This window comes from Drosophila mauritiana, chromosome 2L, assembly GCF_004382145.1.
Source record: "Drosophila mauritiana strain mau12 chromosome 2L, ASM438214v1, whole genome shotgun sequence".
Taxonomy (NCBI): domain Eukaryota; kingdom Metazoa; phylum Arthropoda; class Insecta; order Diptera; family Drosophilidae; genus Drosophila; species Drosophila mauritiana.
In genome coordinates, this window is record NC_046667.1 from 23535093 (window position 1) to 23555082 (window position 19990).

Genomic DNA, 19990 nt, shown 5'->3' on the forward strand with positions numbered 1-19990 from the left:
AAAATTAAGTTTGAGTTTTTCTATACCATGGTGTAATAATTCTTTATGTGTTTTGAGAATTATTTCCTTGAATTGGGCGTATGATTGAATGTCTATTAATTTACTACTAGTTTTCATAGTTCTAGTGAAACTGTCGGGACTTATGATTTGAATATACGCATTTTGAAATATTTGAAAGTCGATTTCATCAAGGTAAATAACACTTTTCTTAGTGCAGAAGTATTCTTTAATTGGATCCTTAGCAATGGTATCAGTCTCTTCTTTATAACTGATTTTTATTCTGGTTTTATGGAAATATTTTATTATTTGCACGCCGTCAAAATTGTGTTTTATGAATTCGAATTGTCTGTTATAATAATTAAGAGGTCTTTCTGTTATTGAAATGTGATTTTGGTTGTCTTCTTGTGCACTATGCACAGTAGCTGTTGTGAACAGGGAAGCTGGGTCATCTTCTCCTAGGAAGTTTTTTAATTTGAACTCTAGATAGAGCGTCAGCTACATGATTTTCTTTACCGGGTAGATATTGAATATTATAATCGTATTCGTTAAGTTTTATCTTCCATCTCTGTAATTTCATATTGCGGTCTTTTATGTTACTTAGCCATACAAGTGGCCTATTCGCTTAATATGTCGAACTTTCTACCGAATAGGTAGGACCTGAAATATTTTGTTGCCCATACTATAGCTAATAGTTATTTTCTATTGCCGAATAGTTAAGTTTGTGTTCGTTTAAAGTTCTGCTTGCATAGCAGATGGGTTTATGCTCTTGGGATAATACAGCACCTATGGCTATATTATTTGTCAGCGAACATTCCTTTTTGAAGTTGGGGTATATTAGGATTGGCTCGGACGTGATGAGTACTTTTAGTTTCTCGAAGGCGGACATGTAATCATTATCTTTTATGTTAATTACTGCTCCTTTCTTTAATTTGAGGGTCATAGGTTTTGCAATTTTTGTAAAATTGGGAATGAACTTACGGTAGAATCCTCAGAGTCCAAGGAATGATTTTATTCCTTTTTTGGTTTTACGAATAGGGACATTTTTTTTTTCCAAGTTTTGCTTATTTATTGAATCTTCCCTTTTACTTAAGAGACTAACAATAAGTTTTCAAATCTTATTCTAAACTAACTAAATATTATTTTATGAAATAATTCGTGATGTGTGGCCTAACAAATTTAACGCTGGGCTGGTTGGTCGTTCCGGTGCAGTCGGCTTTGGCTGGATACTCACTTATTCGAGTTTCTTGCAAGAGGATTTGGATGTGAGGCTAGTTTTTCATTGTATTTTACTTTCTTCTCTGCTATTGTCTCAATGACAAGTTTTATTTGTAAGTCTCTGTGTATATTCTCGTTCCGAAGATACCATTGAGCTTCAGTAATGATTCTCAGAATCCTAGACTGTGCTCGCTGTACTTTGTCGATGTTCTCGGAGCTCGGAGCCATAGGTCCATATGGGTTTTAAAACGGAGTTATATAAGAGGACTTTGTACTCCAAGCTTAGGGGAGAGCGAACGTTTATAAGCCAATGTAGATCCCTTGCTTTTAGTCTGAGGTGCGTCGTCTTGGCCACCGCCAGGTGAGCCGCTTGTCCAGATGAATGCTCCTGCCACTCCCTTCGATGTCGTCGTTTTTCAAGCACAAGCAGTTCAATATCTCTGCTTGTCTTGTTAAACTTTATACTACATACATGGTTGTCTTGTGGAGTAGACGCTTTTGCTGCTGCGACAAGTATTGATTCTATATCACCAGCAAACTGATCAATGTCGGGCTCGGTTTCCAGGGGGCTAGAAAAGCCGGTATGGGAACAAACATATTTTTTGTACCTCGCCCAGTTGGTCCTATTGCTTGTAAGCCTACACGGTCGCTCGATGTGTTGTAGCTGGTACAAAAGATGAAAGAGTACCGGGCAGTGATCCGATGAGAGTTCGGGAAGTGCCTCAGCTGTAATCATTGATTGGGATATCCTTTTTGTGATGGCAAAGTCAATCAAATCTGGAAGTTTTATGGGATCTGCTGGCCAGTATGTAGGCGCTCCCGGGGAAACATAGTTAGGTTTGTGTTGCGGTTTGATGATTGCGTTGTACAGCTATTTTCCTTCAGGGTTCGGTATCCGAGATCCCCAGTACATGTGCTTGGCATTCCAATCGCCAGCTGCAACAAACCTTTCACCGAACGAGTCAGAAAGTGTTGTGATTTTTTCCTCAAAGATTGTGAAGCGAGGTGGGCAATAGACAGCAGCCAGAGTGAGAGCACCGTTATGGCATTGTAGGTTTATAGAGGTACATTGTAAGCAGTCTTCTTGTCAATTACCAAGAAATTGGTGCTTAATTCGCAATCGTATTAGTATCCCAGTGCCTTCATGGGCCTTGCCATCCGGGTGATTCTTAAAGTAAAATTTATATCCTGGTATTTTGAAGTTGTACTTTTCGGAAAGGTGAGTCTCGAGAGCATAATCGCTTCAATGCCAATAGGCTGCTGTTGCATGTTCTGTGTGTTTATTTGTTTATTTGTGTTTATTTGGTGAATTTAATGCTGGACGCTGGAGGTGACTGCTGTCGGTTCTTGGATCCCTGATTTTAGTACATTGGCAAAGGAAGAATTTGGCATTGTTCGGTGGCTGGCAAACGAAGGGATGTTAGTTGTAGTCGGTTAGTTGTCGGTCGGCATTACTTTGTGAGCTGTTGGTGTGATACGATCTTGAGCTGAATCCACTCGTTTGTTTAGGCGACTAAACAATGTAAACAATGCATCATCGCCAGTTGGCTGTGGGCATCGCTGCAAACGACGCAGATGGATTTTAGGGTGCAGTACGCTTTGGTGTGGCCATGTTCTTTTCATTTTATTCACAGGTGGCCTGCGCTTGTGTGGTTTTCTACGGTTATTCTTCGCAGATCGATTTTTTCGTTGTCTATTTGTTTTTTAGTTTTACTTTATTATTCAACACACGGAAAATTTTATAGTATGGAAATTTAACATTGCCGTAGCGTATCTTTCGATTTGTTTATATATTTTATGTTATTAACTATTTACTTCACTAAATGAAGTGATTTTATACGGAGCTCGATGAAAACACGTCTGTTCACTCTGGAGGTTCAACGATATTTATGGAATAGGAATAGGAAAATTGATAATTGCATTTATTTTGTTATGGTTTGGTTTTATACCGACTGTCGTGATTATGTGACCGAGAAGTTATATTTCTTTCTTCAGAAATTCACATTTATCAAGTTGAAATTTTAGATTAGCTGATCGTAGCTTATCAAATACCTTTTTTTAGTGACATTACGTGTTCTTCCAATGAAGTGAAATAAATGATAATATCATCTATCATCTAAATAAACTAAACAAGATTGTTCATGCAGCGTTGAAATGTTGCTGGTGCATTTTTCAGACCAAAGGGCATAAGAGTATATTCTTAATGTCCATGTTTTTTTGAAAATGCTGTTTTGGATATTGATTGCTGGTCCATTTGAATTTGATTGAAACCTTTAGCTAGATCAATTTTTGTGAAGTATTGACAGAGTCCAGCTTGTCTAATATTTCGTACATTACTGGAATAGGGAATTTGTCGTCAATGGTTATCGTCGAGACTACGGTAGTCTATGACTAATTGAAATTTTGTTTTACCAGAAGCAGAAGCTTTTTGTGAAGTATTGACAGAGTCCAGCTTGTCTAATATTTCGTACATTACTGGAATAGGGAATTTGTCGTCAATGGTTATCGTCGAGACTACGGTAGTCTATGACTAATTGAAATTTTGTTTTACCAGAAGCATCACTTTTCTTCGGCACAATCCAAATTGGAGAATGTTGAAAATATGTATGTAATAAAGTCAATGCACTGTGTCTCCCTCTCTTCGTTGCGGTATCCAGAAGCTTTTTTCTCTTATTCTGAGACTCTTTAGCTTGTAGTCTGGCTGCTTACGTGCACTAATATTGTACTCTAGATCAATAACAATAAATATTTAAAAGGAATAGGTTATGGGCCAAGCCCACGCGGACATAAAAGTAAATAGTTCTAAACGAATTAGAATATTCTGCCTTTTTAAATATTGTGATTCAGGAATTTAACATCCAAAAATAATCGAAATAAAAATGAGTTCATCAATTAACCAAATTGAAAAACTTAATGATGAAAACTACAGTGCGTGGGCTGTACAAATTAAGAGTGTCTTAATTCATGCGGAATTATGGGGGGTAGTGTGTGGACGTGTGGTTAAAAACGAAAGTGATAGTGCTGAGCTAAAGGCTTTGTTCGACGCGAAAAACGAAAAAGCATTAGCAAGTATAATGCTATTCATTAAGACATCGCAAATTAACCATATAAAAAACTGTGAGACGGCTGTAGAGGCATGGCAAAAGCTTAGTGAAATCCACACTCCCTCAGGACCTGCACGACGTACATGTTTGCTAAAGCAGTTGTTGTACATGAGAATGTCTAACACAGAACTTGTTTCAATTCATGTGAACAATTTTTGTGCGGTTGTCGAAAAACTAAAAGAAATCAAATTGGTGATTTAAGAAGAGGATCTTAGTATTCGTCTGTTGTCCTGTTTTCCGAAATCGTTTGAATGTTTTATAGCGGAATTTTAAAAAAATTTAAGAATAAAGTTGGTTGCTGAACTGCAAAGTGATTTGTTTCTGTTCGAAAATGAAAACAAAGTTGAAAGGGCGTGTTTCGTTGCACAGACAAATTTAATGAGAAAGTGGCACCAGAGATTCGGTCATTTAAACTTTGCGAGCTTAAACAAAATGATCAAACAAGAAATGGTACTCGTACTAAAGAAAAAATATTTAAGTGGCGCAAAATATGTGTGAAGAGTTTCCAAAAAGCCTCTAGAAATCGCGCAAACGAAGTACTGGAGCTAGTGCATAGTGACATCTGTGGTCCAATGCAAGCGACGTCTGTTGGAGGTGCACGCTACTTTGTCACCATCGTAGATGACAAATTGAGATACATGTTTATGTATTTCATAAAGACGAGAGATGAAATACTGTTCAAATTTAAAGACTCGGACGAAAACGTAATTGGGAGAAGCATACAACTTTTGTAAAAAAGAGACTCATTCTCATTTCATACCCCGAACTGCTCAGTTGTTTTTTTTTTTTGAAAGCTTTCCTCCCTCGGCCACAGGATTGTAGCTCGTGTGGTTCATTACCAAGGGCTGGCAGCTTTGTTTGTTTAGGGTAAATGTTATCTGTTTTCGCTTTTCTTCATTTACTCGTATGCGCCAATTTGCAAGCCATTGTTCTACACAAGTTAGATGGCGTGCTAGTTGCATCGTAGTTTTTTCTGGGCATCTGGATCGACTTAGTATCGTTAGCTGCTAGTTTGTTGGGAAGTCCGCCGTGTATAGGATGTATAGAATTGGGCCCAGAACACTTCCTTGAGGCCCTCCGGCATCTATAATACAATCGCTTAAAGTGATTGAACTGCATCTAACCGCGAACACTCTTTTATATAGGTAAGACTTTAGAAGCTTATGTATGTTTTGAGGCAGCAGTTTGATTATTTTAAACATAAGTCCATCCAGCCATACTCTATCGAATGCTTGTGCAACGTCTAAGAAGAGAGCTGTGCAATGTTCACGATGATCAAGGGCAGTGCGAATTTCTGTTGTGATGCGGTTACCCTGTTCAATGGCTCCATGTTTTGCCCGAAAACCAAATTGGTGCGATAGGAGTGTGTTGTGTGTTTTGAGGTGGGGGCTGATGAGTAGCAGCAACACTTTTTCAAATAACTTGGATAGACAAGTAAGTAAGCTTATTGGCCTGTATAATGTTGGCTGTGTTTTGTCTTTCCCAGGCTTAGGGATCATAATTATAACTGATTTCTTCCACTTTTGAGGGAAGTATCCAATTTTAGTAATTGCGTTGAAGAGCAAGCAGATTCGTAGAACTGCACACATTGTGAGCTCGATGATCATTTTCGGGGTTATTAAGTCGTAGCCAGGCGATTTTCCAGTCTTCAGTTGCTCTTTGTCATTCGTTATATCGCTTGGCCGAAATTCTACAGGGTCTTGTGTCGCTAAGTCAGATGCAGTTAAAGGCGGGAAAGTAAATGAGTTAGTGGCTGGATTTGGTTGAAATACTTTTTTAAGATGATCGGCGAAGACTCTTGCTCTGTCCGTGTCACTGCGAGACCAGTTTCCGGTAGAGCTACGGAGAGGTACAACCGTATCTGTTGGTGCAGAACATAAAACTCTGTAAGGGTCATGCAACTCATAATTAGATCTACAATGATTTAAGATAAGGGGTATATAGTTTCTAGTGAATCTACTTGGAACCGAGAAGTTAAGCCGACTAATCAAGTCGGGACTCTCAACATCCCCACGAATAAGCTTACAAATAAAGACTGTTCCAAGCATAGTTCTACGGTTAGCTAGGGACAATTAATTAAAAGTAGTCTACTGGAATAAGGAGGTAATATACGGTTTGCATCCCAATTTAGGCGCCGCAAGGCAAAAAGTAAGAAGTTTTTTTGGACCGATTCAATGCGGTCCGAGTGGACTGCGTATTGTGGACTCCAAACAGGTGATCCGTACTCGAGAATCGGACGGACTAACGAAATAAATATGGTTTTAGTCAAGTAAGGATCATCAAATTCCTTAGACCACCTTTTTATAAAATCAAGCACACTCCAGGCCTTATTGACAATAGATGAAATGTGGTCAGAAAATTTTAGTTTTGGGTCCAGAAGAACACCAAGATCATCAACTCGTGTTATTCTGTCCAAAGAGCACCCACTTAGAGTGTAAGTCGTGCATATTGGGTTGGCACGACAAAACGTCATAACTTTACACTTGGAGCCATTTAAGTCTAAATGTTATCACGGCACCATGTTTGAAATCGGTCTAGATCGGATTGTAAGTCCGAATGGCAAGAAGTGTCCTTGTACTGGAGGCATAATTTAACATCGTCTGCGTACATAAGTACACGCGAATGTTTTATTATTAAGGGGAGATCGTTAATGAATGAGGTAAAAAGAAGCGGACCAAGATGGCTCCCTTGTGGGACACCGGATGTGACTCGGAGCATAGAAGATAAAGAATTTTTAAAGAGGACTTGTTGTGTCCTGCCATTCAGATAGCTTGAAATCCAATTTAGAAGATCAACAGGGAAACCTATAAGATCAAGTTTTCTTATTAGAAGGTAATGATTAACAGAGTCAAATGCTTTACTAAAATCAGTGTAGATGACATCTGTTTGAAGATTATTTTTAAAACCCTGTATTACGAAGGAGTTAGCTCCAAGAGGTTAGTGGTTGTAGATCTGCGTTTCATAAAACCGTGTTGACACGGTGATATGATTGATCTACAAAGGTGCTGCAAATGAGGAGTGATAACATTTTCGAAAAGTTTTGGGATAGCCGACAATTTAGAGATTCCTCTGTAATTGCTTGCATCCAGTTTGCTAGCTTTTTTGTGAAGAGGAATCACAAAGGACTCCTTCCATATATGAGGGAATTGTGAAGATTCCAAAGATAAGGTAAACAGTTTCAGTATAGGCTTGCACAATGCTTCCGCACAGAATCTGAGCACACAGCCAGGGATTCCATCGGAACCTGGCGAATAGACTGGTTTAACACGCTGAAGATCGCTAAGCAGTGAGCTTTCGTTTATAGTGGGGCAGTATATTAGATTCGACTTAGATACCGCATAAGAGTATGGCTGTTCGGAATGAGGTAAAGTTGAATATGTTGTTTGAAAAAACTTGGCGAATAGATCGGCTATTGCCTGATCCGATGTAACCGTAGTGTTTTCAAAAAATAGCGAGGAAGGGTAAGAACTTGTTTTTCGCTTAGTGCTAACGAAATTATAAAACTGTTTCGGATCCTGTGCAAACTGGAACTTACAACGGTTTAAATAATTTTTGTAGCACTGAGCATTAAGCACGGTGAAGTTTAACCGAGCGCTTAAATATTTACAAAGGAAGGACTGAGAACCGGTATTTTTAAATTTCATATAGAGTCTGGACTTTACATTTCTTAGGTGTGTCAACTCTTTATTAAACCAGGGAGGTTTAGAGATTGACGGATAGTACATCGGAACTCAAGAGTCAAAAAATGATTTAATTGTGGTATAAAACATATTAATCGCATCCGCCAGTATGTTGCAGGAGTAAAGATCGGACCAATTAAAGCCAGCTATAAAATTGTTTAGCCTCCGAAAATTTGCCTTGCGAAAACAGGGAATTCGCTTTGTTGACTTCTCTGAATTTACTTTTAATACCGTACCTATGTCGATAGCCACCTCGAAAGTAGGATGATATGGATCTTCCGGTTGAGTAGGAGGTGCTACCCTGGACAGAAACACACTTTCAGGACTTGTTACAAAACATAGATCCAAAAGTCGACCAAGAGAATTTGGAATATAATTAACTTGCGACAGCGATAAGTCGAGCAAGCCGTCAATAAAGTCATGTTGTGCTAAAGGGAGAAGGATATTTGATTGTTTTTCTGGGGACCACATTGTGCCAGGTATATTAAAATCACCTAGAACTACCAATTGGTCCCTGTGAGAAAGTTTATTCAAGATGGACTGGATAGCGGACAGATGATTCTGATATTCTGAGAATTCAGAAGATGGCGGAATATACGAGCACGTAATATAAACTGATCTGTCGGAAAAATACAGCTTTACACATAAGAATTCCGAGTTACGGGAATCGTCCAAAAGTAACTCATCCGACGCGAGGGTAGATCTAACCGCAATTAAGACTCCACCTTCCCGTCTGGAGGGACGGTCAAACCTATATATAGTGTACATACCTGGGAAGACTTCGGAGTTAAGTATCTCCGGCTTTAACCAAGTCTCTGTGAGCACTATAATATGGGATGCAAATGAAAGACTATCACAATACAATTTGCTTAATTTGCTACGCAAGCCTCTAACATTTTGATAGGAGATAGTAAGATTTGTTGTTAGTTTTTTGAAGAGGAAGAAGATGAAGAGGCGGATGGTGCAGTGGTCTGGCCACGTGAGGGAAGTTTAATTCCCACGGGCCCCTTTTTCTTATTTTTGATCTTAGCTTCGAACGCTTTTACCACCATACTATCCGGCCAAAAATCACCCGAACATATGGACGAAAAGAGCTCGTTAGGGACAGTTATCTTGAAAGATGATATGTCCCTAGCGTAAGAGAAGTTAAATTTTTCCACTTTTATATTATCGGCTTTTGTTTTGTCTTGTATATAAGTATATATGTATATATACATCAGATGATGTTTGATCAGGGGAAAGCCGAGAAACGAAAATTTGTATCTTTAGTGGAACCACCGCGAGGGGTTTTGGCATTGCAGATTGTATTTCTGAAGCGCCAACTTGTGCCGGTAGTCCGGACTCAATGTTCCCTTGTGGTGGTAAACTAATCGAGACAGGTGGAATCACTGGTTGAGAAACCAGTGCAGACAATTCGGAATTATTAGCAATCACAGGGTGGGGTCCATCCACAGCTGATTGATCGGATTGCTCCGAATCTTTTTAGCTGCCGATCTTAGCAGCATATGTGGATTTGCTGCGATTGACAGCTGATCAGTTGTGGAGTCCTGTTGATCATTTGCCCGTGGTTGCGGGGCCTTAGGCAGCCTACCACCAGCGGCTTTTTTGCGCTTTGGAGATTCTTCTAATAGCTTAAGGCCATTAAACTGTGAATTAAGCGCGGAAAGAAGACCATCGGCTCGACGAAAACTATCTCTAGCTACGCCAAAACTGTTGATCAGTTCTTTCAAGCCACCTTTAGTTTGGCGCATAAACGATTTCATCTCGTTCGCAACCACAAGGCAAGCACAATCACAACAGTAATTTAGATTTTTATCCTTTGCTAGGTCATCACTTGTACGGCCATTAAAACCAGCGCACTTAGTATGCACCATTCTATCACATAGCCAACAAGTCATTTTTGGCTGCTCAGGTTTTATAACCTGGCAACAATTTTTATAAAAGCAGACAACATTTACGGTTTCCATGTTTAACTGAAATCAGACCACTGTGCACGAAAACACAAGACCAAAACTTACAAGCGAGCTGTTAAAAGAACCGCACGAGAGCAGTCTGCACGCTGAGAAATTTAGATTTTGTGTGGGAGAGTGAAAGAGAGAGAGAGAGAGAGTGAGAGCGAAAAGTGCAGTTTATGGGAATGCAAAAAACAACACCAAGCACCACTGCGAATAACGCACAAAAAGGGAAAGTAAACAAAACACAAAGACGAAAAATGCAAAATACTTTGTATATTTGTTTAAACTACTGCACAAATCACAAAAGAATCACTCGCGTCCTATTGCTTTAAAGCCTACACGGTCGCTCAACCTAAGCCGATCCAGTTCAGGCGACAGAACACAACCCTATGAAGGCCGCCAGTCGCTGCCCAGAGACACAACGAAGTGACACCCGGAGGCAACTTGTGTCAAAACCAAACCCATTTTGCTAATCCGAAGGAAGTCTGTCGCGAGGTGCCACCTCTCCAAACTAACTGTCAAATTAATCGAAGAGGAGCAGCAGTTGTCTGCAGCGGTGACGATTGGTGGGAACACATACAAGTACACGATCGTCATCGGGGCAACAGCAAGCTTCGTAAGAGAAGAACTACTACTACTGAGAAGAAGAACTGCTACTAGCTGATGCATCGAAATCAGCACACAGCTCGAAGTAGAAGGCGAATTTGGCAACAGACATGAGCCTCGGCTACATGAGCCTTTTGATACTACCTGAAGTAGTGGATGCATTGGTGTTGGGATGAATTTCCTCATGCAAGTCGGGGTCGAAATCAGGAGCGCCGGTCACGAAACCCGAATACCGTCCAGAAGGAGACATAAGGCGTGGCTTGAGGAGAAGTTGTCGTTCGCAGTATTCCAAAAGGATGGCCAGGAAGACGACGTGGATAAGTTCGTGGAAACAGAGCTAGCGAAATTTCGGTCAATGACCGGAACATCAAGGATAGACGAGCACTCGATAACCATGAAGGATAATAAACCGATTAAGCAAAGATACCATCCAAAGAATCCGAAAATCCATGGGAATATTAATGCAATGGTAGACGAACTTTTGGAAAAGGGACTTCTAGAGCACTCGAGGAACCCATAGTTATGGTGAAGAAGAAAACGGGGAAATGGAGACTGTGTATGGTCTTCGGGCAAATAAACACGAAAACCGTAAAGGACGCCTACCCAATGCTAAGAATAAATTATATCTTCGACCGACAAAGGGAGGTGCGCTTCATAAGCAGTCTGGACTTTAAGAATGGATATTAGAAAATATCTTTGCAAGAATGAAGTTGGTGTTCACGGCCCTCACAGTTCCAGGTAACGGGCTGTTCCAATAGCGACTAATGCCGTTGGGGTTACGCTTCGCGTCTTCCACATTTCAACGGGCACTGGACCATGTAATTGGACCACAAATGTCGCCACATGCCTCTGCGTACCAAGATAACATTATCGTGATTCGTCGTACTCTAGACGAGCACAAAAGAAACCGCAGATAAACCCAGAAAAAATCTCAATTCTTTAAACAAGAACTTATATACCTAGGGCATCGGACCCAGAAAAGGTATCAGCATTATCCCAGTTAGAGCTATGGCAATACCTTTGAATTGTATCTTGGTAACGACGTTTCTTGCTTGACTTCGCACGCATTGTGATGCCACACAACGACCTCTTCCACAAGAGTACCAAGTGGACGTGGTCACAGGACCACCAGCAAGATTTTGAGGAGGTAAAAGTTAGATTGGTCACAGACCCGTCAGATGCCCCGACTTCGGAAAAGTGTTCATCCTGGATAGGCGGAATTCTCACTCAGGATACAAATGATGGCGAGAAAGTCATTTCCAACTCTAGCCGGACCCTAAACGAAGCCGAGAAGAAGTACTCCACAACAGAGGAGTGCTTGGCCATTGTGTGGGAAATTGGGAAATTAAAGCTTTACCTAGAGGGCTGCCACTTTAAGGTAGTAAAGGATCACATGGAGCTGAAGAGTCTGAACAACATAGAAAGACCTTCGGGAAGAATTGCGAGCTGGTCGTTAGAGCTACACCAAAATGATTTTGAGGTTAAGTACAGAAAGGAAACGTGGTGGCAGATGCGTTATCGAGGCAGACACTACCATAATCGGGGTCCACACATCCACAAATCAGAGTGCACTTAATAAACAAGTAGAAATTAATACCAAAACACAGATCCAAATTAATTAGCTTACCAAGACCGTCAATCAACAAACTATTCTTGCAACAATTAACAAAATTAGTCCAAGCATTTTGGACCATGCAGATTTGGAGATTGGTTAGATCAAGTAGTCCACCGAGCCCGAGCCCAAAGTCACCATTCTTCTTGTGGCACACAATGACATGGTGTTAATATTAGAGAATAATGTGGTGGAGAATTCCGAACCGTCAAGAACTAAGAGCCACGTTCTATCAACTGTCCACGATGAGCTCGTGCGCTCAAGAGCTCCGCGCTGGAGTCGTGGAGCACTGCAATACACAGCAGAGCGCTTTATATTAATGACAGACCTGCAATCAAGCGTGTGGATAACGGGACAATTTTATGTTAGCTTTTAAGTTCGTTCTGAAGATTCATTGATTAAAGAGCACAAGCTCCAATTAAGTAAAACTACCGCCGTAAAATCATCTTTTTATTTGTAACTTGTCTGAGTCTCTAAGCCAGCAAAAAAGTTTATTATTGAGCAATGCATGCAGTGCAAAAATTAAAGTAGTGCTTTCTCATTATGGTTTTAAGTAAATAATGAAGGTTATATATATTACACAAATTTAAATATCAACATATATACATATATGTCAACGGTAGCTAATTCGAGCGTTGATATTAACAAATGAATTTAAAAAACTTTAAAATTATAATTGTCATATCATATGGCTACGAAATTGGCTAAAACTCCAAATATGTAAATTCGTTTCTTCGATCAGAATTGATTTCGGCCCGAAAATCGTCTTCTTGCACAAGTACGCACACATATACACGTTCTCGTCTATTGTTTTTACTCACACAAGCAAGCAATTTCTATTTTTAGATTTCTTATCTTTCTTAGATAAGCAAGCGGACAAAGAGCAATTTTGGCCGTCACCAAAAAAGTGACTGCATATGGCCAAACCAATGTATGGCCGTTACGCATCTTGTTATTCTAGTGTCTTTGGGTGTACTAAGTACTCCATAAAACGGCCATGCTTACATGTTACTTGAGCTTTACTCGTTTCCTAGTTAGATTTCGGAGATTGACCCAACTGACCGAGTCAACCGGGGAAAACCATACCAACCACATACCACCAGAAAAAATAACAAGCGAGAGTGCTATAGGGTAGTTCCCCGACTATCAGATACCCGTTACTTAGCTAGTGTGAATGCGAACGCAAAATTTATAAGTTTTCTGGGATATCGATAGATATTGGTAAATAAAATGAGGAAAAATTTAAATATTGTGGGCGTGGCAAAAAGATTTTTGGCAAATCGATAGAAATTTACAATAAAAATGTGAAGAAATATCAACACCTTTTTTAATGTGGTCGTGTCGGTTTGTGTGGGCGTGGCCACATGGGTAAACCAACTTGCGCTGCTTACTTTTGTCGAGAATCTGCATGCTTAATCACCACCTTCTAGCTTTTCTAGTGAGACAGACGGACGGACGGCCAGACGAGCACGGCCATATCGACTCGGCTTATGATCCTGATCAAGAATATATACTTTTTTTTATTACTTTATATAGTCGGAACCTTCTGGCTGTTACATACTTTTCAACGAATCTAGTGTAGTTTTACTCAACGAGTTATGGGTTTAATTATGGTATGGAAAACGATTCATTCCTTTTTTTTAAATAATTTCAGGTTGCATGGATAAAATCTGATTCAAAGGCCATACTTGGTATACACACTCACATGGTCTCACTAAATCCAAGATTATCTGTAACACATAACGGCCACAATACTTGGAAACTCCATATATCTCGTGTACAGATAAACGACTCTGGAAGTTATATGTGCCAAGTAAATACAGATCCTATGAAGAGCCTTGTAAGTGCATCTTAGCATACCGTTATAAAAATTAACAAAAACATTCAATCAAACAAACGCACTTCTGAAAGATACATTCAGCAGGTTAATTCTAATAATTAGTCTGCTAAAGTATTTAAGATTGTAATGTCATTAGGGTTTTGTGATTATGCTGACCTACGTGATTTCCTTCTAACTCTTGTTTTAAACAGATTTGTTTAACGTATCATTGTGATCATATAAAAATGCAATGCACAATTCACCAGCTTCTTACAGCTCCCATTTTGATTAGATAATTGTATTAGATAACAATTGTAATTAGATAACAAAAAGCCCATTTTTTTTTACCGTCTACATATGGTATTCGCCATTCCACTACCTCCTGGTGCGTTTCGTCACCACGTGGACTACCGTAATATAACATTTTTTTATCTAACACTTTTCATTTTCTTTGTTTTGCAGTCGGGATATTTAGATGTTGTTGTACCTCCAGATATTTTAAGCCACCCAGAACATAATCCAGAGGAAGGCGTCTGTCAAGAGGGTGGAAGTATTTCACTTTTGTGCAGTGTGACAGGCGTTCCAAGACCAAAAGTACTGTGGCGGCGTGAGGCGGGAAAGGAAATAATACTACGCACCGACGGTAGAGATAAAACAGGTTATTATGCTACGTTTCACATATAAAGAAAGAAGAAATGCTATAGTCCAATGCGTCGACTATTACACAGACGTTACATTGTTTTTTATTTTGTTAATAAATATTCGGGGTGCCATAGAACTCGAATTTTGTGTACAATTTATATTGAAGTACGAAGTTATTATTTTGGCAACATTAACAGAACAACCTTGAATAAAAAATGTGTTGTACATGAAGTCATAAGACAAGTATTCTTATATTTTCGGATCATTTCTGTGGCATCTGTATATATTGTCGTCATTGATTTCAAATTTATTGCAAATATTTATTTTCTTTTAAAAGAAAAAATCTAGTTTAGACGTTGAATCTGTAGCTCCGCTTCTTTTGTGCAGTCTGTGGTCCTTATTTACACTGAAATATTTAGAAGGTAAATCATTGCATACAGGAGTTAGAAAAATGCGTTACATGAACATTTATTTGTACGTATTGATGGAAATAGCTAAGCCTAGACGAAGAAAGCTTAATAGAGTATTTCGTGAAGGGAGTTCCAGACGCATAGACAAACAAGAGAGAATGCTATAGTCGAGTTCTCCGACTATCACATACCCGTTACTCAGCAAAATTTCATAATTTTTCTGTGATATAGATAGATGTTGTGTGAGAAGGGAGCTAAAGAGTTTTTTGGTATACCGATAAAATTTTACAAGACTTATAACAATATAAAACCAGATCAAAATATAAAAAAAATCTTGATTCATTCGTTCAACCTGGCACAAGACCTGCTGGACCCCAGTCAACGCACCAGGAGGCTGCACCGATCACACCCATTGGACCTCTCTGGGATTAGACACGCAAATTAAATTAAATTATATACATACATTATTATATACATCATACATACAATATCGACAGTTATTGTATAGTTTCGCAACAATTTATGTAATCAATTAATTCTCTACCGTTAAGTTTAGTCATCAAATTTAATGATTGTCCGCGAAGGACAGTTTTAAATTAATACATCCAAAAAAAAAAAAAAAAAAAAAAAAAAAATTCGTTCATTGATATCGTTCATTTTCATTTCATGAACGATATAACAGCTATTTAGATGAAGTTGAATCTTTAGCTCCCGCTCTCGATTCTCCTGTGCAGTCAGTGGTATTTATTCACATTGAAATATTTACCCGGATGAATTCATTTGAATGTAGAGCGGAGTCATTTATAACTATTGATTTATTCCAAAGAAGTTAGATCAATTTGCGCAAAGGAAAGAAGAAACCCTACTGTCAACCTAAACGAAGAAAGCTTTGTAGATTATTTTGTTTCAGACGCAATGGCAAACAAAACAAGAGAGAATGCCATAGTTGAGTTCCCGACTATCAGATACCCGTTACTCAGCTAGTGTAAATGCGAAGGCGAAATTTCATCATTTTTCTGGGATATCGATAGATATTGGGAAATAAAATGAGAAAAAATTTAAAAATTGTTCCAAATTGTGGGCTAATAAAATTATAAAAATATATCGAAAAAATTTTCAAAAATGTGCGCGTGGCAGTTTTGGTCGGTTTTAGGGTGTTAGAGCGGGCGTGGCAAAAAGAATTTTTTTGCAAATCGATAGAGGTATACAAGACTAAAATTTTGTAAAAAACATCCGAAAATGGTTCAAAAATGTGGGCGTGTTTTTTTTTTTTGGTTTTATATTGCAAATCGATAGAAATTTACAAGAAAAAATATCAACACGTTTTTCAAAAGCGTAGGTGTAACAGATTTGTGCGATTTGTGGCAGTTCACATAGGCGTGGGAACATTGGTGCGTCAATGTGTCTAGAATCTGTATGCTGAATCTCAACCTTCTAGCTTTTATTTCCTGGGATCTCGACCTTCATACGGACAGACAGACTGACGGACATGACCAGATCACTCTATATGGTCGGAAACGCCTTTTTATATCAATGGATATTTCAGATGAGCATCGGGCGAAAAACTGTATACAACTTTCTTAAGGAGGAGGACACACTTGAACATTTGAAAAAAGTAACTGGTTGTGTGTTCGGTATTATGGAGACTTTGGTCCGATGCACGTTTCTCTAAATCAAACTGGAAACCTGCCTTTCAAAAATGTTCCACACATGTTTTGAAAGATCTGAAACCAGTAACGCCGTGACCCAAAAAGCCCTAATCTGAACATTTTCGAAAATGAATAATTAGCTGTTATCGTCTGCGTCCAGAATACTAAATTGAGTAAGGAGTCTATCCTGTAGATCACTTTTTTTACCTGTTTTGGCTAACTTTAACTCTCGTAGCTTTGCGCGGAAATTGTTGCATCTCATTAACATTATTTCTTCGACCTTTACAATGGTAGCATCTCAGCTGTACAGCATTCCTTCGTTATCTAAGCTCCCCTCTCTCACGAGCTCTCTCTCTCTCTTGTACTCTCTCTCGTACTTGCACCCTCTTGTACTTGCACCTGTGTCCTAGCCTTTTGCTGTTTTCGCTCTGCAATTAAGTCACTCATTATCAATCGCTTTCGTACTTATCGTATCGATGGAGTTCTTGTTCGCTACACCAATAAAACTTATCGTACGAAATCGCTATACAAAAACCTGGTATTTTAATTGCTCAAAAACATCTAATAAAAAAGCTTATTAGCTCAACATTGCACAGAATGGCGGATTGGTGAGTGGCGGTACCCTGGCTACAGCCTGGCCACAAAGATACAAATAAATTTATATTACAGTGAAATTTAATGTCAAGTTATCGCGCCAGGCTCTGGAATTACATAATGCTTCTTCCCAAAGCAGCCATCTCCCTTCTTGGTCACTGGCGGCAGCGTGGCCAGCAGAGGGTAAGTTATTGGTCAGTTTAAGGCTCAGTTAGGCTGATCAGATTTTATTGATAGTAAAGGGGCTTGGACTGCAAAAGATGGAAAGCGCCTTATGAATTAGGCCACTGAGGGCCGCCACTATCTTCGGCACCAAAGAGAATTTTGCGCAGGAATCCGTTCCGGCATCCAATCTCTTGACGGCATTCCGGAGTTGGTACAGGTCGTGCTTGGCAAGGGCGCAAATACCACCAACAACCACATTTATATTGTCAGCCAGCACCGGTACAGCTCGTCCCATTTTCGGCGGTACAGTTGCTTCACCGTCCTGTAAAAGGGCTGTAGGACTCAGGGGCGGCTTTTAGTTGCATAGGTGGCAGGTTGGCTCAGCACTTTTTAAAAGAAAACATTCTATTTCAAAAAACGTCATTAAAAGTGAGCGCAGACGATGGCAACAGACAAGACATTGTGGGAAAAGTTTGTCTAGCAGTGATCTACGACCAAAGGACGGAAGATAGACATATACATTGTGCCCACATTAAAGCAGATATTGACTTTTGGCGTAAAACATAAGGTTAGTTAGAAAATGCATTCGGCGAGTGCAGACGTGTTTCGTGCTGATCTTCAATTAATTTATAATCAACTAATAAATAAATCACAAAATCAGTGAAATTAAAATGCAAAACGAAATTCGTGAGCAACGTCAACGTGAAGACGAGCGTCGGCTCGCTTCAATCAAAAACAACGCGTCTTTCTCTTTCGTTTCTATGGAAACGCTCAAGCCCTCCCCAGACCAGAGAACGCACTCTTGCTCTCCGTCGTTGTCAAGCACAGTTCCAAAATCTTGGAGCAAAGAGTGAGTTTTCCAAGGCCGCAACCAACAACAAATTACACACTTACTCCGTTAACCATTGTAGGCAAGCCTACTCTCTTAAGCCTAGCTGCAGTAACTACCAGCACGGTTGCCTCTCTCACAACTGCAATCGCATCGACAAAAACCGAAACAGTCTCTTCAACTCAAACGATTAAATCAACGACCTCACCGGCTTTTGCATTGCAAACAAAACAATTAACTGCTACAATTACCGATTTTTGTGAGTCAAAGAGCAATATAAGTGACCACCCGAATTCGGTCATGCAGACTGGTATGGATCGCTACGTTTTTGTAATTCGTAAACAGAGTCCGCAACGCACAACAGGTAATAGAGCCAAAATAAATTGTGGTAGCGAAACAAAAACTACTACTACCAACAATAAAAACATGTTTGCACTGCTAGCAGAAAACGCAATCGAGGAAGCTAATAAAACGACAGATAATGTATCTCAAAAACCAAAGCCTCCACCAATATATATCCGAGAGATTACTACGAACGCATTGGTTAATAAAATAGTTTAGCTTATCGGAAATAATAATTTTCAAGTTATACCTCTAAGAGGAAAAATTCTAGATACTAAGCTTCCGGTTAAAACCTTCAGGTTTTTAAACGGAAGCGGCAAAAAAATATTACACGTACCAACTCGGAGTCGGAGTTAATCTCGACAGAAGATTGTCTTGGTGTAAGCACATTGAAGACAAGAAAACGCATTTGTAGCTGAATGTCAGTAGGTTTCACTGGCTTAGTGGCTCTCCACTAAGTTTGGACTACAAGGAGCTGTTATACAACACAGTTCTAAGACCAATATGGATGTCAACTATTGGGCAATGCTTGTGTCTAAATATGTGTTTAGACATGATAAGTAGGCAAACTATAAATATGTTATATTTATGGGCTGCAATAAACATGTCACGGGACAGCATAAGTGGCAACTACAGATAAGTACGATTGCAGCGGCCTATTGCCGAAGTGTCAAGAGATATGACCACGCGGGAGATGATTAGCGCGGTCATAGGCCTCAGACATAGATTTAAGAATAAAACTCAGCTGCATTTACCAACGCAGACTGCGGCGTCTTACAAGCGCTGCATTATATAATTAGATGATAAGAACCTATGTAAGAATGATTAAAAGGCGAAGCCCTCGCAGCAGCGAGTCAGTTAGATTCAAACACCCGAATTGAACTCATTAAGTGTACGCACAAGTTATAGTGTGAACATTTTGGTCCTTCGAGAAATTCTGTTGTTTTCCCCCACCAGTGGTAAGAAACACAGAATAAAAGACCAAGCCTTAAAGTACTGGGACTATAAGGTTAAACATTGTGTTCTTGCTTTTCCTTGGCTGATCAATCAGCTGTGAGTCGAGGCACAGCTAGGTCAACTGGGCGACCAATCAAAAAATCTTCCAACGGATCACGTCAAAGAATACAAGCCGAAAGCACAAAAAAGTCACAGTGATTGTTTTCCCAAGATGTTGTCGGAAAGATCTGTGAAATTGGTGCAAGAACAAGGAGAGCTGCAGAACAAAATTCTGCAAGCCATCAAGGAAAAGGCATCTATATCAGCAATAGATGTATTGGTAGTCCGATACTAACAACAATGCGCTGGTATAATTGGGAGTTGGCGATCATCAATATTTTAATGATAAAATATTTATGAAAACTATGGATG

At 39.4% G+C, this 19990-nt stretch overlaps 1 protein-coding gene across 3 annotated transcripts in view; it reads left to right on the top strand.

The window, feature by feature from the left end:
- The window catches only part of LOC117150634 (lachesin), a 291978-nt gene that overhangs the window by 50289 nt on the left and 221699 nt on the right, over positions 1 to 19990 (top strand). For all 3 annotated transcript variants that reach the window (XM_033317607.1, XM_033317606.1, XM_033317608.1), the window contains 2 exons: positions 13827 to 14012; positions 14454 to 14649. In XM_033317607.1, the coding sequence (XP_033173498.1) occupies positions 13827 to 14012; positions 14454 to 14649 (382 nt within the window). The remainder of the gene's footprint in view (positions 1 to 13826; positions 14013 to 14453; positions 14650 to 19990) is intronic.